At 39.8% G+C, this 24,311-nt stretch overlaps 2 protein-coding genes across 6 annotated transcripts in view; both read right to left on the reverse strand.

The window, feature by feature from the left end:
- STOX2 (storkhead box 2) overlaps window positions 1-24,311 on the reverse strand; it is a 133,368-nt gene that overhangs the window by 93,359 nt on the left and 15,698 nt on the right. The window lies entirely within an intron of this gene.
- Window positions 5,980-24,311, reverse strand: part of TRAPPC11 (trafficking protein particle complex subunit 11) — a 67,293-nt gene continuing 48,961 nt past the window's right edge. The window contains exons 30-31 of one of the 2 annotated variants that reach the window (XR_014552138.1): window positions 12,584-12,710; window positions 5,980-6,090 (exon numbers count right to left, since the gene is read on the reverse strand). Coding sequence is in view for 1 of the 2 variants with exons in the window: in XM_083631055.1 (XP_083487181.1) it covers window positions 6,064-6,090 (27 nt within the window). In the remaining variant the exon portion in view is untranslated. The remainder of the gene's footprint in view (window positions 6,091-12,583; window positions 12,711-24,311) is intronic. The other variant, XM_083631055.1, reaches the window with a different exon arrangement.

A 24,311-nucleotide genomic window follows, 5' to 3' on the forward strand; every position in this document is an offset into this window, starting at 1 on the left:
TAATTATATTATTCATCCACCCACACACATACACCCAGTGACTTACCTTGTGCTGACTGCACAATGAAGCACATGGGCTGCCCAAAGGGTGACAAAGCACATCTTTTATGTGCGTAAGAGTGCACATTTCCGTGTGTTTTCCCTCCAAACGTGCTTCACTCAAGAACAGACTGGAATTTGGTAAAAGCAAACCATGCAATATTTCCAACACGTATTTTAAATATTGGTCGCTTTTGGTCTGCATTGGGTATGACTGCAAACTCACAATGTTATTTCCATTTCCTACCTACTCACCAAACTAGGTATTTGGGGAACAATCCATGCTATGACAGAAAGCAAACCTTTGAAAATGGTGTGTGTGTTTAATAACCTACATGAAATGCACGCCTTTCAAAGAAAAAACCAAGAACGCTTGGGTAGGCACTGAAGGCAGTATTATCTTGTGTTCGGATAACATTTTTTGCCAAGAAAATATTTAAATTGTGTAACAAGGTGCACATCTATATCAACAAATAGTAGCATTTTAAAACTTTTTAGATTTCTATTCAATGTACAGCCCTTTAAAAGGAGGAGGAGGAGGGGTGGTGGAAGGGGCAGATTGATGCTATTATTGAGCTGTCCGTAAAGAACCTCCTGCTAACACCCTTTCAGCACATCCCCACATGTACGTAATCTGAACATAAAAGGGTGGGATTAAAACTGCCAAAATAAAAACTGCCTGCAGTTCCAAGCTTCAGTGGTGGTGGTGGTTTAAATCCTTGGTTACTTGCATCCTTCAAAAATGTGAAATGCTAAGAATTCCCACACACCTCCAAGTTACAAACAGGATCATACAGATCATCCACACCTGCAAGCTCACCATGCAGTGCAGGATCTTGATTGTCATCTTTAAAAAATAAATAAATAAAGTTTCTACCCCTCGAAGATAAAGAAAAATGGAAGGGATACAGGCAGTTGCTTCTGAAAGGAAACTAAAACTCTCAAGCAGAGATTCCACTGGGTAAGAGGATATTGTATTTCAGCAGAGATTTTGTACATGCAACTTATATTTCCCATATGTGGTAGATTCTGTAGTGTACCAACGAAAGCGTCATACTGTAGCATACAGTCCAAAGCTGATTTGCAACCATGGGCAGGCTTGCTGCAGATGTAAAATTGTGTCATGGGAAAGAAGATATGGGAAGAAAAGATAATAATGCATGCAACCCCATTGCCTGATCCCAAGCTCTTAACCTTGGTTAAGAGTTTGTGAATGTTGTATCTGAACAAATCTATAGTAGTTAAACTGAAGCTTGCATTTCTGAAAGTAAACTGATATAAAACAGACATACACGTTCATACATCAAATTTCAAAAGAAAAATATTTTCCTTTTAAGACCACTTATGGCAAACTATATTATACATAAATGCATAGCCTTGACTCTTTTGCTATTTGCTATTATTCTTATTACAATTACTATAGCGCTGATGATTTAATAGCGCTTCCCATCCCCCAAGTAATTTCGTATTATTTTTCTGGCAGTCAAATATTCTTCACAAAAAGAACTAGAAGATTAAGAGTAATTAGTGTAACTTTTCTTACTGACAGAAAAGCACTGAAAGGAGATCAAGGCATATTTCAAGATTCAGCAACTGTTTTTCCAGGTTAGTAGCACTGAAAATATTTCACAAGAATGGGAAGTTAGAAAGAAGGACCACAGAAGAATTATATATAGAATGAAACCCACATAAAGAAGATTCTATTTATTTTGCTATCGACAAATCTCACAGCAGTTATCACATCGTGGACTTGAGTGTAGAAGAAAGCCACGTAAGATGCCAAACCAGGGAGAAATAAAATTTATTAAAGGAGCTCAGGTCGGCATACATAAGAGTTGCCACATTTTTATTTTCACTAGAAGTTTCTGGGGAAGATTTGTTCACATAGGATGCTAAGTCGTGGTTTGTTTAGCTTCACTGTGATTATTTGTACATCCAAACCAAGCTCACAAAATATGGTTTTGAATGCGACCAACAAACCATGGCTTGAAGTTGGCTTACAAATCTGAGCTCATCTTAATCATGGTTCCTTTTTAGGTCTAAAATGGTACTCTGATTTGTTTCAGTGTCCCAGCCCAAATGCTCACTGGCTGTACCTGGAGGAGTCACAAAATGTAAGAAAACAAAACCAATATTACAAAAACAACTTGCAGTTACTTTGCTCATCTGCAAAGTTGATCCTCTTTTGTTCAATAGATCATGATTAAAACAAACCATGGCTTAGTGTTGTGCGCAAACGTGGCCAGTTACTTGTTCACACATAGCATCAAACAACAGTTTAACATTATTTATTAAGAGATACCACCCTTCAACAAAAAAGGTCAGAAGCAAATTTACAAAAAAAAAGTAATATAAAACATATTAAATGAAAGCATTAAAATAATTCTCAGAATTTATATAAATAGCATAATCAAAAACACCCCCAAAAATGACTTAACTGTCAACCACTAACAGCTGGCAAAAATGGTGTGGTTTTGCCCAGTATCTGAAAGAATACAGAGTCGGGGCAAGATGCATGTCAATGGGGGTGCCATTCTAGTGTCACAGATCCAACACCAAAAATGCTCTTCCGCAGGTCCCTGGACTATACACCTCCTTTAACACAGCAACCACCATGAAAGCCTCTCCCACTGATCAACCAACACAGGTAGGGTGGTACAGAAGAAAGCATTATCTCATACATTTGGATCCAGGCTATTCAACATAAGCAGCCTGAGCTGGGCCTTGAAGGTAACTGGCAACTAGTGCAGATGTTTAGTAACAGGAGTTGTGATCATCTGGCCCACTGCCATCGACACCAACTGCATTCTACACTAGTTGCAACTTTTGGATTAATTTCAAGGGCAGACCCATTTAAAGTGCATTACAGTAGTCCATCCTGGAGGTTACTAGAGAACATGGTTGAGACCCCTTCACGGACAATCTTTGGATTCACGAGCTCCTTTCTTTTACTCCATTAACCCTCTCCAGACATTAAGAGTTAACAGATGAGGGTGGCAGTAGGGAAGAGCATGCTGACTCCACCCACATTGCCATTCCAATCACCTACTAACTTGTAAATGGCAAATGGGTGAAATAGGGAGCCTTTTCATGTTTTCAAGTTTACTGTTCTTGTTCTGTATATTCTTTGTATCTAAAATAAATAAAGGGTTTGTGAATGAACCCTGTGTTTGTGCTCTGCCTGCCCTCTTTCCTCCACTCACATATTGTTACTTGGCCTCACTTTTGGTTTAGCGGCAAGCCAACGTTCACCATTACATGGATCCCAAACAGTTCAAAACTGCAGTTTCTTGCTTGTGAACATGGAGAATTGTTCATAGGACTGGTGCGTCATTAATTTCATTTCATATTAATTATGTACCCTGTTTCTCTCTCAAACTGAAGCCCATGGTGGCTAAATAGCAACACATTGAAACAAATACAATATGGAAAATAATATGAAAGGTTATTTAAACTTTTTTAAAAATGAAAATCTAGGTGTTTCTGCCACAGGAAGTCTGTTACCAGTGTTTTATAAGAGTATAGCCTCTGTGGACATGGAACTGTTGTTGTGAAATGAATAAATCTTCCAGGAGGAGGTGGGCTCCCCTATTTGCATATATATTCCCTCCTTGGATCGCAGGCTAAGAGCTTGGTTACCAAATGTGACAAGGCAACAAATTCTCTTTGCATAATCATGGCTCACAAATGCCCACAGCTCTTTCGAGATAGTCCCATATGAAGAAGTGTCCATGTTTACACAGGATTGCAGCATTTCCAGATATCTTCACAGTTCCTAAAAATTCCACAGTGATCAGAAGGTGCACTGCAATCCCATATAGAGGTGTGCTTTTAATTCACATAGTCTTACATCCACATTGTTGAAAGCAAGAATCTGAGACTGAACACACTGTCAACAAAAGGGTTGCACGTACAAAACAATCCTTAGTGACCTAATCCAGAAATATAATTGTAATGCATTTTCAGAGTAAAGGTGGGCCTATTACATGTGACACTCATTCTTTCCCTCCAAAAAAGACTTTTAGTGATACTCTATCAGGAAAAAAAGAGAACTAATCACTACTGTATAATATAAGAAAGGTTACATACTAAGCAATATTTATGAACACCATCTATTTGCCTTTTCTTTCAAATACAGGTTTTTACCAGAATAATTAAATAAATGAGCCTTATAACATACAGAGAAAACAATGGAAGCTAAAGCCAGTTTGACTTGTTTGGGCTGTGTTTTATGCTCTCCAGATCCAGGCCAAATTGTCTGTCACCCACTACCAATGTGCTGGGAGGGCTACACATAGAACCAACTTCTTAAGTACAATTCCACTTCTTCTCTTTTCATTGAACCACTGCCAAACTTGCCTGGAAATAATAGGGTGCCTTTTTAGGTTTCAACCACATTAAGTCTGGTATCTTTCAATGACTCTAAATTAGGAACTGGAATGTATTCTTGAAACTCCATAATCAATATGCATTTCTGCTACAATAACTCATTACATATTTATATGTTACTTATAAATGCATACATATACACTATGTCATATATGCCTGCAAGCATTGTTGAGGCAAAAAGGGGGAAAGCCATTGACTTGGTTTTGCATAATTAAGACTCCAATAACTCAGCTAAAGCAAGTTACAAGGTTCTTTGCTGTTCAAGAAGAAAAACAATGAAACCAAAGTAATTCAGAAGGTTCTATTTAAACTATTGAAACTGAATGCAAAATATGGAAAGTGCATGGCAAGATCACCAAAAAGTCTTTCTAATGAATGAATATCCCCCCCCCACAGACATTGAAACACTGTCATAACTATATGCTTGCAAATTCATTATTTGTACAGAGGGACAGGAGAGTAGGCAATCCTAGCAGAGTTCATAAAATGGATTGATACTGCATGCTACAGACACTTAAGACTATGTTGCTGTATCAAGAGAACTGTACAAGTGTTACTGTTCTGCAAATATTTTTGTTTGCATATAAATCACCAACAACATAAATTTTAAAAGCTTAGAGAAAAGTTCAATACATCCATAACATTGTGCTTAGCCTATAGTACAACCTGTTCATACTTCAATTGACACCAGAGGCTTTCTCAGAATTTCCTCACCATATGGCAGGTAGGTACACTGGGGGAGGGGAGAAACATTTCAATTGCAGCACCACATCCCTTCTTGAAGAAGGACTACCTGGCCCCCTAGCTGGTGACTAGTTGGTCCGCCATGTTCTGAGAACAGGCATTTTCATACAGCATTGGGAAAGGCCTGTTAGGATGATAAAATGTGCCTCTTGCCCACTTTTATTTTGGGGCGCTTTGTTTTGGCTGATACAGCTTGCATTGTATTTTGATTTGCTGTAATATTTTGCTGACTTCAATGGATTGTTTTAAAGCAGGAGGGGAGAAGCTGTAGCCCTTCAGATGTTCCTGGACCTCAACTTGCATCAGTCCCGGCTAGAATGACCAGTGACTAGGGGTGATGGAAGTTATACTCCAACATGATTTCAAGGGCCCCAGGCTCCTCATCCATGTTTTAAAGAAAAGCAAGCAGGATATAACAACAACTCACTAACCATGTAAACAAATAAGCCCTTGCCATACTATTCTGCCTGATCACCACTCCATACCTGCTCTGAGGAATAGGTTGGCCCAGCTGTGCCTCCTTACAAAATAAAAGGTGGGGGGAGGTGGGACACTTCTCAAACCAAAGTGGAGGCAATGCAAGACTATCATAAGAAAGCTCATGTTGCGTTCGCAGCATAATAATATCATAACATGATTGAACAGCGAGAAACAACACTGTAACATGACATCTAATGGGCAGAGATTTTCACCTATGCAAGTCTTTGGAATTCTTTATCAGATGACAGTTCTGTTTGCACTGTTCAATTAAATCCACCCCGTATATGTAAGCATTAAACATACTGTATATCACTTCAACAAAGCCTGTAATATTTTAAGAACCCCATAAAAAGCAATGTGCATGTGTATCACTGGCAGTGGGGGATGTTATTTCACAGTCATTTCCCATAGTCAATCTTCTTGGAAACCAGAATTTTGCTAGAAAAAGTAAGACAGAAACAATAGTTTAGAAAGCAATTCAAAGTGGCAACTTAAAAAGCATTCATCTAATGTACCAAACCAAATGTTTGGCTCATGTTTTGACATAAAAACAGTGCCCTCTACTGCACAACTAATGAGCAGCAGTGCCCAACAAGGGCAATAACATTAAATACCTTTTCAATCAGTGGTAACAGTCACTGTGCCTAGTTTATACTTTTCAGTGATTAGGCTAATTGAATGTACGAACTGTACAACATTGGCTAAGAAAGTAGGCTAACTAACATTTTCTCCTCCGAACTAGTACAGTTTATTCTTTCTGGTAGCAACTACATTTTTGTTGATCGCAAAAATACAAAAAGAAAAAAAACCACACCTAATGAGTAGCATTGTAGTATTATTGACAGAGAGTTTGGAACTCTGAAATAAAAAGTATATTATACAGCAGAAAAAGTCTAGCTGAACCATTCATCCACCAGTGAGTCTTTTCTTATGTTAAATACCAATGAGAGTAATGATAAAGATCTAGTCACAAGACACCCTTTATTGCTCAAAAGGAAGTGCATGAATTAATCTGCCCACATTGTCCTAAGCAATCCTCCTCTAAACATAGATGAGGCACCCTAAAGTTATTGCAGCTAAAGACTTGAGATGCAAATCCAAGTTAGAACCAAATAAAACATTAACCTGTCTTGTTTTAAAATTTAACATTTTAAAACGGCATAAATTTTGTTGTTGATTTAAATGCTCACAACTTGAAAAAGAGTGAAAGGCAGACAGAAGGAACAAAGAATCTGAAGAGGATTTATTGATTGTCAGACAGATCCAGGGAGGTCTGCTAACATTGGAACACAAATATTTAATCTGATTCTGAAATCTTATCTGCTGCCTTTAAGAAGATTAACATATATTCTCTTGCTGCAGACTATGAATTCTGACTGCCTAACAAAGTGGAAGCGCTTTCTTTTTTTCCTTTTTTTTTTGAAGCTATAGGACCTGCAAGTCTGTAAAATACAATTTTACTCAAAAGCAATTGTGCTAATACAGACAAAGAGGCAAGCATGTTGAGGAAAGATGTATCTTAATAGCTTACAACAGAGCAGTATTCATGTATTCTAACTTCATATGCATTTAGGCTGTACTTACTCTGAATCTAGTCTGGGATACAATGTGTATGCAGAATATTTAAATCGGGTTGAACTATAGATTAGGAATTATATTTTTTGTGTGTATAGATATATTAAAGAAAGAGATAAATTTACATTCTGAGACTTTAAATTAGCAAATAAAAAGAACTCTTAGCTCAGTGGTGAAGCAATCCTAAACTGAATTGACAGAAAATAAAGACAGAAGCACTCAATATGCTAAACAACCAAATGCTTGAATAAATGAAACTTGTTGCCTCAAAGAGGTCTTTCCAAACCAGTGTGAGAACAGAGACAGGCACGCAGCCAGACTGCCATAGACTATCAGCTACAGCCCACTCCACATCCTCCATACAGAGGTTTGGGCCAGAAAATCCATTAATTTACAAAAACATTAGGCGTGCCCCTGGCTCTCCACAGCATCCTTCACATTGCCACAAGGGCTTTGTCTAGACTAGGATTTAAGGGTTGCATTAGCTTATCCTAGCATCTAACGCAATCAGTGTAAGTATGTATACATTATTCTGTACATTAGACTCTTTTTAAACTCTGGCGGTTGCCATCCCTCTAAAAAAGCACATCAACATTTAAAGCCAAGTTAGTCACAGTAACATCGAAAGAAAGCAGTGGCCCAATTCTAAGAGCCACTGCAAACATACAGTTCATAGGGAACTTGTGACAAAGGTACACGCGGTTCCTTGCAGAAGGGCCCAGACCCAACTGCAGTGCTGGCACACACTGTTGAAACTAGAGGCAGCTAAGCCGCCTTCCTGAGGGCCACCAAAGTGAGCAGCCCAAGAACTGTTGTGTTTGATTTGAAGACTTTAAATGGCAACTGGAATCAAACTGCATACAAACTTCTGCCTGTGTTACTTATAGTCAAAATTCCATGTCAAAACTAGGCTAGGTGTTAATTTATAAGAAAGTTGAACTAAAGAGGTCTTCAAGGTGCATTATGGGTTAATTAGCAACAGGGGCCTGACATCCATTAGTTGTTGCAATGTACTGGAAGGAACAAACACCCAGCACAATTTTTATAGACCTCCCTGTATTAAACTTATTTTAAAAAAACCTTACTCCACAAATTTGTTGAGAAACATCTTTGTCATCTTTTGGCAACTTTCTGGTTTTTCACAGCCTGATGCTATCGAATTACAAGTAACAATCCTGGTCCTTTTTTCAAGTTTTAATACATTTGGAAACTGCTTTCTTTAAACCACATCTTGAATTCTCACACATTTGTTAAATGTATGAAAAATCCTGAGCCATTTTGGGCTCTGTATCACTCACTAAAATTGCCCCCAACTTGCAAAAAGGCCTCTCTTCTTCTTTTTAACCCAAATTCTAACGTCATGAGCAAACTCAGATTTTGTTTGATCTTTTATTTTTTTAATGAAATGTTTGAAGAGGTACTAAAAAGTTAAAGTTTAATAGAAGGGGTTTGTTGAAATTATCTCATTTATTTATTTATTTATTTATTTATTAAAAAAAACCACTTCCTGGAAATGTGAATATTTGAAGAAAAACAATAGAACACTGTGTGCTTCTTTACTGCAGTTGAGGCTTCTGTGACTGAAAGGGGGGGGTAGAGGAGTTTTAAAAATTCTCCCTTTCCTCAGCAGTCACACTCTTCCAAAGGCTGCCCATTCCTCTGGAGAAGGTGGCGAGCTCAGAGAATTGCAGAGGGAAGGTAGTTAGGCTAACCAGCCTAAATATACTTTTCTGGTTCTTCTCTATGCCAATATGTTCTGCTAGCATGGAAGACAATGCATTCAAGCACTCCTTGTTAGCTACATACTGTCTCAAGTTACTGGAGAAAAGTTGGAGACGGCTACTGCAGTCATGGTCCTGCTTGTTAGAACATTCCTATAGGCATATAGTTGGGCAGTGTAGGAAAAAGGTTACCGGATCTTAAAGGCCTACAGTCTGATCCAACATGGCTGTTCTCAATGCACTGTAGGGCTGGGCACTATCTGGTTTTCAACATCATGATACATCACCAGCTAAGCATCGTGATATATTGATACATCACGATGTCTTAAATAAGGATGGAGATATGTAGACGCTTTGGCTAGCTTCACATTTCCCCCCACATTGGGATTTTGACATAACACACACACATCATGATTTGCAATATATTTCCAGGTCAAAAATGATGAAACCAATACAATGATATGGACTTGAAACTAGTTTTGGACGTTATATCGCCCAGCCCTAACACACATCATGATTCGTGATATATTGCCAGGTCAAAAACTATGAAACCGATATTCCAATATGGACTTCAAACCAGTTTTGGACTATATATTGATATACCGCCCAGCCCTAATGCACTGGATATGGGGCTGCCTTTGAAGACTATGGTACTTGAAAACTTCAGCTGGTACAAAACGTGTCAGTCCGATTGCTCTTGAGCCCAGCTCTAGCCTAACAGCAGCCCTGCATTCTCTCAACGTGCATGAACTTTGCCCCAAATTTTATGCCATTTGGGCCATGCAACAAATCACTCCTCACAATACAACCCACTGCTTTTGCCTTTAGATCTTGTCCTATCCTGACCAATTCCTAATCCTGTATTCAACTCTGATCCATGCTTGAGATGAAACATAAAGATATATATATAATTACATATTACTGTAGCTCTGTCTCTTGTCAACCCGCAGTATAGTTTTGGTCCATGACTGTAAACGCCTTGGAAAATTCTAACAGAACTCATTAGTGAGGGGTGGGGAGTATATAAAACACTACTCTGCTCATATTTCAGCTTTCACTAGTAACCACTTGACCTCAGAGAATCTAAGAAGACGAACGGCAAAAGGAAACCACTATACAAACCTGAAACTAAAACAGACAGAAGAGGGAAAGAGGATGTAATATATGCCAAAAAGAAAACATGGCCAAACAAAAGCTTTAAATCCAGCCAGTAAAGAATGTTTTTTTAAGTGGCTTTTACAATACTCCAGTTCGGCAATGTTTACATAGGAAAGTTCTTGAAAAGGGGAAACTGTCAAATATCATTAGATTGGTAAAATTATACATCTCAAGTTTACTGCTGCAACCCTCATTTTTCCAGACTTCTTGCCAATTTTTGGCTTTTAAGACTTCACCGCATCTTCCGAGAATCTATTCTGAATTAAAATATATACTTTGTACAGAAATATCTGAACTCTAAGCTAAATAGAAAAAGGAAAAGACAAGAAAATGATGAGTTCTGTAGACAAGCATTGTAAGAAAAAGCTGAGCATCCTTTAATGAATGAGCCAGATGTCCCAGCACTGCAGTCCTAACTCAATTTAAGGGCAGCCTGAAAATTTGCTAAATAAATTTTACTTTAAAGGAAACAGTGTTTGAATGATTGAATTTTAGATTTAAATATTTAGATTTTGATTAGATCCTTATGCTGCCCTTTAAGATTACAGCTGTACTAGATATTGAGTTCCATTCTTAGCTCATGAATAGGGAAATGAAAACAGCCAAACACAAGTCAAACCATTTTTCCATCTGCTCCAGTTGCAAAGCAAATTTTGGCCAGTACGTTACAGTACTTTCCATCCCATAATTATCTACTCTTGACTGGCAATGGCCCTTCAGTGTCATCAGCACTCGTCATAGCTCTGGCATGGAGCACATCACAGAGATCTTCAGCTTGGACAATTACATAGTCTAAGAGGTGCCAGTGGTGTGACCAAGGGTGCCTCTATGATGTTTTAAATTTATTTTTGTTGAAAGAGTGTGTTGGTAATAATGAGGTTATGCGCTGCACATATTGTCAAAAGTAAGATTCCATTCTGGTTGTTGTTGCCAATTCCTTCTTTCCCAATAGTCCCAGGCCATAGATCAAAATCTCGCCCAACTCTTGCATTAAAATCACCAGGAGGATAATTTTATCTGATAGGATGGCATCCACCTGAGACTAAATTTTTTCTTTAATGTCTTCATCAGCATCCAGTGTTTGTGCATGAGCGCTTAGAATAGCAGCCTGTTGGTTTTTGGTGAGTTTTATTCGAAGGGCTGAAAGCCGCTCATTAATGCCAGTAGGGACTCCTGATGAGAGCTTCACAAGATCATTTTTGATAGCAAAACCTATTCCATGTATTTGATGTTCTTGTTCAGGTAGACCTTTCCAGAAGAATGTGTAGCCTCCTGTTTATTCGTTGCAACTCTCTTGCAGTGATGACGATCCTGAGCTTGGAACGCTCATTATCTGTGTTATCCAACAAAGTCCGTATATTCCTTGTTCCAAAGTTCCATTGTCTTTTACAACTGCTGGGTGGTGTGGTAATCCAGTCAGGGAAAAAGGGAGGCAGACTATGTTTAGGGCACCTTTTCTACCCCCCCCCCCTTTTTCATGGTGAGCAGAGTGTATCCTAAATACGACTGCTCAGCTGCCGAGCTACACAACTGCCTCATTCCTTGAGTCAGAACGAGTGAATCTGTATCCACCGCTCACAGGCTGGTTCACGACTAGGGGCTTCCAGATTTCATGGTCTTGCCCTTGTTACCATTTGCCTATCGCCATGGGACTTTTTTGGGTTTGGGGTGGATTTTTGGAAGATGCCTGTACCTGAATTTGTTTTGTGTGTGTAGATCAGTGCACGCTGACCAATGCACAGTCTTCGCAGTTAGACTCTATTCCGATGGCATGAGTATCACGACGACCGGTAGGTTCTTATCTGCTGCAGCCTTCATCTGCCGTCATAGCCATTGTAACATACCGCTTGTTATCTTCCGCCTGTTCTGTCGTTGAGGACTTCTTGGATCATTCTTGGTCTAGCTCCTCCCCTTTGACCGTACCGCCTTGGGTGACCCTGCTAGGAGTACGAAACTCCAGACGTCTTTGCTCACAAGGGTCATAGGAACGTGCAAGTGCACTCACCACAACAAGGCGATGATCCTGCGAGCAAGTGTATGTATATGTATGACTTGCTTGCCTGCCCTTCACTGTGAAGTCCCAACTGCCAGGGCAGGTTACAGTATTACACAGTTAGGATTGCTCTGAACATAATTTTAGAAAGAAATGTTAAAATTCTCTTTTAACGTTATAACCAGAAACCCACTCAAGAACACCACAAGAACCACTTACTTAGTAACAGTATGCTAGATATATTTTCACAATAATTACCAAAATAATCACCTACTGGTCAGCCTTATCTAAAAGAGTGGATAAGATGGGTAACTTTGGTTAATCACAGGTTTGCCTAAACCAGTATTTATCACAGAAGAAGAAATACAGGCTGGCTTTGAAATATATATTATTTAGCTTTTTAATATGTTATTTTATTTTGCAGAAATCAGGGTTTCCTTTACAAAATGTTTCTTACTACCGTTATTTCTTTGTTTATACTGACCTCTAGTGGTACAAAGTAGTATACAATAATTTTATATGTCCCAGAGGTGAAATGCAATATTGAAGAAATTGCCATAACCAAAACAATGAGGCCTTCAGCTGTTCACGTTGGTCAAGGAAGTCACTCCCTATGAAGGACAAAACATATTGACACAGATAATACTCAGAATCCCCCACTGGGTTATGAATTAATACCTTACTGTTCATTAACAGACAGGTAAATTCTGTTTTCACATATTAAGCTTGTAATTAAAATGTGCAATTATAAACATGTAATTAAAAATGTCCAGGAGTTATTAGATAATGTGGAAATGTCTGCAGAAATATTTGGCTGAAACTCCGGCTCCTACATGTTAAATCTGATGGGTGCCCTTCCTATTTGATTTGATTTTTTAAAATTTATATACCTCTTAATATACTAAAAAATATCTCTAAACTGTGCACAGAAAACTGAAGCAACAACAGACAACTTAAACAAAATGTTACAAAAATACACAATTACATATAAAAATGTTATATTAATACAAAGATACTAATATATATAAATCAATATAAAGTCATTCTTCTTCTGATGCACACTCCCTTTCAGCCTCCAGGTTCTCACCCAGGGTCCAAACAAACTTTCACCTCACCGACAAAAGTATCACAAGAAGAAGAGTTCCTGGAACTCTAGTCTAGTCTCTCACTCTAGACTTGCTTTTTATGGGCAGGCCCAAGGCGAATGGTACTTCCTCAGCCTGCCCACAGCTGTCTCTCATTCAACTGTACTCTCCACACCCAGTTCCAGGCGCAGAAGGTTTGTTGAGCTTCCCAGGGGGTCCAAAGGATGGGGAAAGGGCGCCCCATCTGATACATATCCTATTAAAAATGTGAATGAGGCAACAGGGTGTAATTCAGTGTTGGTGGAATGACAACAGTGGAACAACAGGAGTAAAATCACTAGTAAATTTTCCACGTGGGGTTCAGCTTACAGATGAGCAGAGTGCCATTGACTAATTTAATGTATGTACAGAGGGTACCAAAATAAAAATGAAGTCCTTGCACTTTTACTGCTTTCAAGTACGGCACACTGAAACATAGTCCATTCTTCCATTCCAAAATTTACCACAGCTTTGGTCACAGGGGTCAGGGCACAGGAGTGTTTCGGAAGAGGAAGAGGAAGGGTCAAAAGATGGGCAACAGTAGGAAACGACTTTAGCAGTTCATTTCCCTTCTAAAAGAATGACAGTTATTTCCTCTTTCCAGGAGGGAAAAGGTGGATTAAAACAAACACACTGTAAGAAATAAAAGGGAGTGAACATCCTCATACTAAATACATTCAGCTGAAGCAAAACCCATTTAAATTCAATAGCTTTTTACTGCGCAAAACATTTTATGGCATACACAAACCCTGTATCAGTCATTTTTGCCCTAAAAACAGAAAGAAAAAGGAGCCAGCTTCTAAAAAGTTTCTCTGCACAGTTTTTTGGACCCCCCCCCCCACTGGGTGCAATGGTATGACAGATACACTAGATACAGCTTGCATGTGTTGTGCTTCCTGAGAGGAACTAGGAAGAGTTAGGGGCAACATTCACTTTCCTCTGGCCTGAGAAGAGAAGCTACAGAGAGCTGTGAAACCGTTAACTTAAATAAAACTTTTAGGTTGGGTTTAGAAAGCAAAGTTTGTTTGATACTGTAAGCAATTCCAGAACCTTTAAATACAGGCAACCAGGCAAGTAGCTATTAACTAGTCTGGCATACTGCAAAGTAATAATTAGTGTTTATACGTCATGCTTAAAAGCGTAAAAAGCACCTTGTATACCTTAGCTCAGCAATCCTTAAGGCAGCCACGGAAAACAGACCAGTACTATCCCCTAGGGCAGATTCTCTCATATCAAGCTGAGAGAACAATACGCTTGCCACTACAGCCCCACACTTAATTTAGCTACCATAAAGAGTTGCTAATATCGCAACACCTCGGGAGGATGTGTCACCAATGGCGAAACCACTGCTAGCCTCAGCGTTTGAGCTACGGTGGGCTCCCAGCAATTAAAATTGTGGGGACCAGAAGCCACACTTCCATGGAACACTGTCTTCTTACAATCTATGGGATATGCTTAAGTTGTCGTGGCTTGAAGACATGGACTGGTGAGGCCAACTACACACCCTCTTGGTCCCTTACCCATTACAGTTGGCAAAATCTAGCAGGAAGATATTGTTTGGATGGCTAATGCTTCACTATGCGAGGGACTTATAGCTACCATCTTGAAAGACAAAGTGGCGTGGCCCTTTCATTAACAGGCCCTCCCTGGACCCGGAGGGTACAGAAAATGCCAGTCCCCAATATTCCCTTTCCCTGTGGAGCCTCTGCACTGCTCATGCACTGGGGTTTCTTTACAGTCAACCAAGTGCCACACTGGAGGAAGAGGATACAACACCAGGGGCAATGTTAAAAGTGTGGCCCTGCTCCAAAATAAATATGCCCTACATGTGAGTAACATAGGAACAGATGTTTTGCCCCAATTACAATGGCACCTGGCTGGGAGGACTAGGGCTATCCCTGGGTGTGTGGAGAATGAATGGGCGATGACCCAAGCCCAACTACTTTTGGGAGGGGGGGTGCTTGGTGCCCAGCTGTCTTCCACCCACCTGGTGAGGTTTTTCACCTCCTCAATGCCTAGAGCAGGGAGGCAGGTGGCAGAAGACCTTGCTGCCACTGCCACTGCTAAAGCAACAGGAAAATAAGGAGGGGCACTAAAGTAACACCTGAACAGCAATTGAGGTGGAAGGAGGTGATGCCACCACCACCAGGAGCAGGAGTAGACGGTGGATGAAGGAAAGGTGTGGGGAACACACACAGTGTGATTTGTCCTGGCTCCACATCCCCCTAGGGCTAGCCCAGGGAAAGGGATAAGTGTTTGTATTTTCAGATCATGGTACACTGCCCCCACCCCCTTCACCGAACGGTTCAGGTCTTCTTGAAACTGATCTTGGCTAAGTAATACCCTAATATAGGGTAGGATCTTCCACACAAAGGATGGTTCTTCATTAGACAGGCTCATACAGTTGTTATGGACCAGAAAAGGAAAGTACACATTTTTACAGCCTGCTATATACAGTCATACCTTGGAAGTTGAACGGAGTCTGTTTGACTTCCAAAACGTTCGCAAACCAAAGCACGGCTTCTGATTGGCTCCAGGAAACTCCTGCAGTCAATTGGAAGCTGCGGAAGCCCCGCCGGACATTCGGGTTCCAAATAACGTTCGCCAACCAGAACAATCACTTCCAGGTTTGCGGTGTTCAGGAGCCAAAACATTCGAGTTCCAAGGCATTCGGGATCCAAGGTACAACTGTATTGTGTTGCTAGCATATTGTGTTCTATTTAATGGATAACTTTCCCCTTACTCAAACAACTAATATATTGAGGGGGCACCTACACATAGCAATTTGTGTCAGAGGAGCTTTGCACGAAAACACGATTTCCATGTCAGAATCCTTTACATTTACATGAACTCGCTTTGCATGTCCCAAAAAAGAAGATGGGTGATCTTCATTTACTTTGTATCTCAAGCCTAAAGAAGTTGAAAAACCAAATAGCAAACAAATAGCAGTGTTTGCTGTTAGATGGATGGTTGGACAAGAATTGAATTATTTATTGTTTCCTGAAATTATTATCAAATCCACACCCTTTCCTCTCAGTTAGGACAAGTTACACCCTTTTCTTTCCCTGGGAACATATTTTTTTTCTGCAGCCAAGACTAGTTTCCTTCCTGTGATATACACACACAAACCAGACAGGATTGGTTTCTAGTTTTTACTTGCACTGAAAACCCCAGGTTTTCCATGAAATCTGTCTCACTGGCAAAGGCCTTTTAATTATTCCCTGCTCTCAGTGAAAAAAACTAACATTTAGCAAGACCATAGAACCGTTACCACCTTCAAAGTGGCCCTAACTTTATGAAATAACCTGTGAAAGATACTATATTATGCCTTATGCATAGAGAGAATCTGAACACATCAAGCCAAGTAATATATTGTCTAACTCTGGCTGAGTAGATGAAAAGAGCCCCAGGCCTCTGTTCAAATAATTACAAAAGCTTTAGTCTCCTAGAATGTGGCCCTGATTTGCATATTTACATAAATATGACCTCATTCCAAATCAATCTTTGGACTTCTTCAAGATTATAGCCTTACTCAAAATTGGCAGAAAGCCAGTGTTGTGATCCTTGGGCACAGGCAATCTATTTTTCATTTTCTCTCAGTAAACACACATGACTTCTTGATAACTTAAGGATACTAAAACTTTTGCCTAATAATCAGGCCCCCTAAGAGGTCCAGGAAGGCCTGGGTCAAATCTAGCTTTTGAAACTCCCTAGCCATAATAAAAATTGAAATGACAAGACCTAAAAACAACATAAGGCACCAAAAATAGATTGAGAAATAATCTGAATATACATTTTCTTATTTAACAAATGCTTTTGTAGCAAACATTTAGGTCGTATGTACATAAAAAAGAAGTTGCAAAACTTATCAAGTGCTGAAAAAATAAATTTGAAGACCCCTTTTATCCTGAGACCCTGGGACAAAATGGCTCTCCTACCCCACCCCCACTGGCCCTGCTAATAATCTTTTGAATGAATACTCTCATCCATGTTTTCCATTACTTTTAAGCTGCTAATCAGGACAAGGCTGGTCTTAGCAACTCTTGTCTAAATCCCACTTTGCATATCTATACTGCTTTGCACCTAAAGATCTCACTGTGACTTGCAAACAATGAATCACAGGAAACCACTGATTTTTAACCAGAGAAATCTGCCTGTGAGGTTTGTAAGCAACAGTCTCTAGGAATGAAAGAATGAAACCATGGTGAATTAAATTAGAATATAAGTGAAAGAGGCAAGACATACTGAGCACTACAACCTCAAACAACTCAATTAGCAAACACAGGAGCGGTATTTAAAATTTGCCATTCTGCCCATGTAACTTTAGGAGACAACGCCCCCCCCCCCAAAAAAAATCCAGTAAGATGGCCAGATTTCTGTTACCAAACATTTCCAGATAAAAAGCAATACCTTTATTAGAACCAACTAAAATATCACATAGTTCTGAGAAGCTTTCTAATTCTCCATAAATCTTTTCCAAACTATCCTGGTCCATGAACCCAATTTTTCAGGGAAAAACATGCTCATTTCAAAATGGCACTGCTAGGCTAGGCTAATGAGATTATTTCTAAAAGGAAAAAAGGGGGGTGATCACCTATGTACCCAAACGGCTTCTACCAGATTTGTCCCATGATGTGTGAAGTAACTTTAGCCACAGCACAAATACCATGGTTTGAGCTTAGTTTTATCATGATTTTCATGCTTGTAATAATTGTTTTTATTGCTGCTAATATTATGGCTTTTGTAACAATTCTAAAGCACTTCAGATACAGTGGTACCTCGGGTTAAGGACTTAATTCATTCTGGAGGTCCTTTCTTAACCTGAAACTGTTCTTAACCTGGGGTACCACTTTAGCTAATGGGGCCTCCCGCTGCCGCTGCGCCCCCGGAGCATGATTTCTGTTCTCATCCTGAAGCAAAGTTCTTAACCCGAGGTACTATTTCTGGGTTAGCGAAGTCTGTAACCTGAAGTGTCTGTAACCCAAGGTACCACTGTACTATTCTACAGGCAAAGAATGCAACACCTTTTTAAAATTAAACAAACGGGGTTTTTTGCACTTGGTAGTAGAAATAAGTGCAGTAAATGATGGCAAAATGGAAGTTGACCGTGGACTACATACGCTTCAGGTTACATACACTTCAGGTTACAGACTCCGCTAACCCAGAAATAGTACCTTGGGTTAAGAACTTTGCTTCAGGATGAGAACAGAAATCGTGCTCCGGGAGCACAGCGGCAGCAGGAGGCCCCATTAGCTAAAGTGGTGCTTCAGGTTAAGTACAGTTTCAGGTGAAGAACGGGCCTCTGGAACGAATTAAGTACTTAACCTGAGGTACCACTGTACAGTAATGCAAACACCTGCAACCAGCTCAACTGAAGGGAAGCAGTAGCAGCTGAAACTCCTCACTGTGCAGCTCTCTAAGTCTAACATTCATTGTAGCTGCATACCTCGGAGCTTTCTCACATACTGAACAAAGATCATTTTCGGAGATAACCTCCAGAATCTATGCAAAAAGTATAGCACAAAAAGCCTGGAGATTTCTTTAAAACGTCTCTGTTATTTTCTAACTCATTTTCCTGTCAGCCATGACCAAATATTCAACCCTATTTAAGTGGCATATTTATGACACTTCAGTCTTCACAAAAATTATCATCTCATAATTGTCATGTACAATTGTGTGTCAAGGGGTGATTTATTTTTAGATATACTCAAATGTATGGCTTGGACCCAAACCAGCTGGGTTTTTTTCCCCACCATTGCTAATAAAACATAGAGGTGTGGTTGCCGGTTTGTTTCTTGGCCCAATTAAAAATACTCAGCCTATTGCTTAAAAGGGCTAATTGACAGACCCCAAACATAGTTGAGAGACCACCTTTCCCCCTAAAGAACCTCTCAGGATCAGCAGAATGAGTTCTCTTGATAGTTTCACTGAACTCAGAAGTTCAGGGTGGTGATGGCCCAAGAGACTACTCCTCTCTTCCCACTTCAATCTAATCCTGCCTCTAGTTTATTACCAGACATTATTAAGCCAAAGGTTCCCAAATTTGGAACTAACAAGGAACTCTGCAATGATCTCTGCAATGAAACTCACAAGATGGAAAGAGGCAAAGGAGAAACATATGGTTTAATTTAAAAATCTATGGCGGGGGGGGCGGGGGCAGCAGTTGTTTTGTTTGTTACCATGTTGTGCATTTTTGTGTTTTTATATTGTCAATTGCCCTGTGATCCTCGGATGAAGGGCTGTATAGAAATTTAATAAATAATAAAATAATAATGGCTACAGCACTCATAAAGATAAAGGTAAAGGGACCCCTGACCATTAGGTCCAGTCGTGACCAACTCTGGGGTTGCGTGCTCATCTCGCTCTATAGGCCGAGGGACCCGGTGTTTGTCCGCAGACAGCTTCCGGGTCATGTGGCCAGCATGACTAAGCTGCTTCTGGCGAACCAGAGCAGCACATGGAAACACTGTTTACCTTCCCGCTGGAGTGGTACCTATTTATCTACTTGCACTTTGACGTGCTTTCGAACTGCTAGGTTGGCAGGAGCAGGGACCGAGCACTCATACATAACTTCATAAACTATTATTTATAGAGCCAAATGATAGTCTGAATGTGGTCTTTGAATAAGCAACCAACACTGTCCACAATAGTGATTTGGATTTTAAGATGGTCCTCTTCCAGTTTCCATAACAACATTCAGAAGCAGAACTTTCCACACCCAAAAGGTGTTTTTTTTAAAGGTGACACCAAATTTGATAGTTTCATCAGTAACACAGAGTTCCACACACAGTATCTCTGTAATCATTATATGAACCCTGCTGGATGGGCCAATATTATTAGCCAAGATATAGTGGTTTGCATAAAGCCATCCTTCTAGTGAGTTTGCAGCAGCTGTGGGACTTGAACCAAACATTTTTCACATCTTGAAGTTTTTGTATGTATAACTTTCTGGGACTTTCTGGTAAATAAACTTTCTGGTAAATAAACCTGGCACTTTTACACACTGTGGATCAAGATCCCTTGCTCATGTGCTCAGGTAAAAATGAATGCATTTCTAAAATTACATATTTCATCAAGCAGCTTCTTGATTAGTAAGTTGTAGCTTTACCAAGAGCTTTGTAATAAGACAACTCCTCATAGGTGAATTTAGGTTTTTTTATACAACAGTCACACAACTCAACAAGTTCACTCACTTCTTTTTGAAACAACAGCATAACTGGGAGTAGCTGTGCCTGTAAAAAAGAGACATAAGGCGATACAAAACAATGCTCTGGCATACCAGTGCACTGACCCCATGAAACCGGACTATACAGAAATTAAGCTGCAGTACATCTGAACTAGCACATCAACATTCTCCAGATCTTTTAGAAAGATTAGAGTGTGCAAATATTTACACCAACCCCGCTCCTATCCTCCCCACAGAAGTCAAACAGTCGAGAGCAGTTTTAATAGCTGACTAGCTCCAGGGTAATCTGCTTACCTGTGTCATATCAATATACAATGCCTCACACAAAGTTTTCCTCAGCTTCTCCTAACAGATCTACCACACAACATATATACTCAAGTTTCTTTTACTTGTAAGCAACTGGACACAATAAAACATAATTATTGTTAGTATATAGACTTGCCCTTCCCTAGGGTTTAACATAGGAAACCATTTACTTCAATTAGAATTTTATTTGATCCCATAAGTTCACACATGTATAAAATTATCTCATCTCTCAGCAGTTTCCCACCCCCAGCCATCATGGTTGAACATAGTTTGCTACAATAATTCAGTATATTTTCCGTAAGGCCAATTTTGTAACAAGGGCATTATTTCATTTATTTAGAAGTTTATCCACTCAAAAAAGAAGACATATCTGTTTTTCAAACTTCTATTCCCCCCCCCAAAAAAAACTTTACTTATTGTTCTCTTTCATGTCTATTTATTATGTACTGTTATGGATAATTAATAAACCGCTGCTATGACAAAAAATCAAAACAAGTTTTCTTGCTTCTGCCAATGGTGATCAATGACATAGGACTTGGATACAGTAACTCGGTACAATTAGGGGCACATTCAGTCAGCCAGGCAGTCAGCCAGGACGGCCTCGAAGAAAATGGGTCCACCCTTATCAAACAAATTTTAAAGTCTGTCAGTGAAGCTCCCAACACAAAAGAGCAATTCACCTTCATTAATATGTATATGGGTCAACAAAAACATAATTATCAAGCCTGCAATTTAGGGCTGCTGGTTAAAGCGCAAGCGATTTCCACACACAACAACCACCACACAAAACAATCTTCTAGATCCCACAGAAACTATCCACAGCAACAGGAAATCTGTTCAGTGTGACAGTTAAGAAAAAGACGTTGATGCATGTTGTTATGGACTGCCCAGCAATAAAGACACCACAGGTGAGTAGTGTTAAGACTGTTCAGCCAGGAGAAATCAATGAAGTTTGCAAGACACATCTTAAGATTGCTGAGGCTGTTCCACCATCAAAGTTTTTCTCCCTTTATTCTTCGGAAAAGGACCAGCCAGCAAATGAGTCATCACACGCGGGGCGTGTGGTCTAGGGAGGAGCCTTGGAAAGCAGGATGCAGCCTGCAGGGATGTTATTACCTATTCTTACCTTTAGCAATTTTGTATCTAGGAGAGAGTAAGAAATAAATAGAGTATGTAGGTGCAGGCATTTATCACCAGCTAACACCCTAGGTAAGTTCAGCATTCATTCAAGCAATGACTGTTACTGAATTTTGCTGGTGCTCTTCAAGTGTTAACGATTTATAGGCTGCCAAATCATGGTCGCTAAGAGTGAGAAAGCCATGTTCAAAACCTCACCTCAGCCATGTACGCATTAGAAGTCACTATTCACTTAGCATGCAGACTGGGAATAATAATAATTCTGACCTAATTTGCAGGGTTGTTGCAGAAACATTACTTAGTCATGAATAATGGTGCCTTTTAATATTATTATGCATTCATAAAACACATTTAATGAATGTTTCATTAATTCGTATTATTAGTAGCAATAGTAAACAATTCTTCAAGACTACTAAACTGCAATAAAATGGAACCTTCTTAGAATGCAAACAAACAAACGTGGGAGAGAAGAGGAAAGTCGATTTTACCTTTGCCCAAGAGAAAGCAATATGTGAAAACATATTTAATGGTCTGGCTAGGTAATGTTGCTTTAAGCTACTTTGTTCCTCCTCTTTTCTCCCCCACCTCCAACACCCATTAGTGACTGTGAAGATCCTGACAAATATTTCAGAACAGAGGTATGTCACAATAATTTCACAGCAAGGCACAAAAATGTCCATTCTGTAAGTAGCTCACAGCTAACAATGCATTAACTTGTCCAGACATTGTTGGCTAATAAGAAAAAGATAGCTTCAAGTGACGGGATCAAAGGGAATATGCCTTGCTTAATGAAATTAGATTTGCCCCTACCAGAGTATTAGAGAGGCAGCTGTTGATCCTGGGTTTAGAGAGTCTTAGACTCACTGTCTGGGCTTGCAGATATTGTCAAGTATCTACATGGATACTTCCCACAGCATCTGTGGCCAAAGAAACATTAGGATTTGTGAACATTTTCACCTTTAGCTCCTTGTTCATCTGGCATTGAGGCAGGTTTTGTCAAAAGCTGGGGGGGGGGCGGAAATCCTCAGCCTATCTCTGTGGTTTTTTTACTGCTCAGAAATAGAATACAAAGAAACTGACAGAAATGTAAGTTCATCTACTCCCACAAATGACAAGAAGGACCTACAGATAGTAGCGGTCTCAGAAAATGCTACAGCATTTGACAAACCATGCCTTTATTAAATATTATGCTGAGCTCCATACTAAAAACATTTGCTTTATATTCACAAAATTATGGGTTTGTGGTTGCTCTTGAAAATCGCTTTCGTGTGGCTGGGGCTCCTCCATACACCAGCTGCAAAGTTTGAGTCTGCTTTTCCATGTGGATCAGCCAAATCGCACTGTGAGTAAGGGAGCGAGCCTCACACATCTGACAGGCTGGCAGTGCTGGCATGGGTACTTGCTGTGCATTCCAGCTCAACCATGTGCAGAAGTGACTGTCAGCAGCAGCCATATTGTAGAGGTAAACTTCTGAACTGGACCTTAAGGTGCAGTTGTGCTTATCACTGGCCTGTTGCTGTATCACTGGCCTAATGCTACAAGGCTCACACTTGAGCAGAGGTAGTTCAAAGTAACCTTGGAAGCACATTTACAAGGGATAGGAACCACAGCCTCCTCTGTTCTATAGACATGTAATATCCTCTTTCTCTTGATGGCAGCTGCCATTGGACAGTACAACCTCTGACTGCTTTAAGGCCCACAGAGAGAGAGAGACCCCAGTGGCTAACGCAGGATTTCTACCTTAGTTTGCAAGAAGAGATACAAAATACATGGAGTACATCAGCATCAGCAATGTTTCCTCAACTGGGAAAAAACACTGTGGCATAATGAATTTCCTGTGAAACAGTTGATATGAACCACAATGTTGCGTTTTGATCATCCCACAATTTAAATGGAAACATTTTGTAAATAAATAAGTAAATTGTACCCCACCCACCTGACTAGGTTACCCCAGCCACTCTGCGCGGCTTCCAACATACAAAAAACATCCTAAAACATTACACATTAAAAGGCTTCCCTATATAGGGCTGCCTTCAGATGTCTTCTAAAGGTTATATATACTCAGCTCCTTGACATCTGATGGGAGGGCATTCCACAGGGTGGGTGCTACTGCTGAAAAGGCCCTTTGCCTGGTTTCATCTTTTATCGTATTTGCATTTTTAACTCCTTTAAAGGCTGTTCTTGGAATGCCATTTGACCATTGAAGGATAAGGTATAAACTTCAAAAGTAAACAAATGACTGCCAAGTTTTATTTTCTGTTTTCAGGCATTGGGTGCAAGGCTACTTTGAATAGTGCCAAGTGAACTGTGCAGTAACAGCAAGGAGGAGAGCTGCAGCAAGGTGTTCATTGCAATATTTACTGCATTGTGACAGTTTCAATATAGACAGTTCAGAAAAGCTAGCACCACTCAAATAAGAAAGATGCAAGAAACAAACTGAAATGTCAGGAAGGAAGTCC

This window comes from Podarcis filfolensis, assembly GCF_964270895.1.
Source record: "Podarcis filfolensis genome assembly, chromosome: 9".
NCBI lineage: Eukaryota > Metazoa > Chordata > Lepidosauria > Squamata > Lacertidae > Podarcis > Podarcis filfolensis.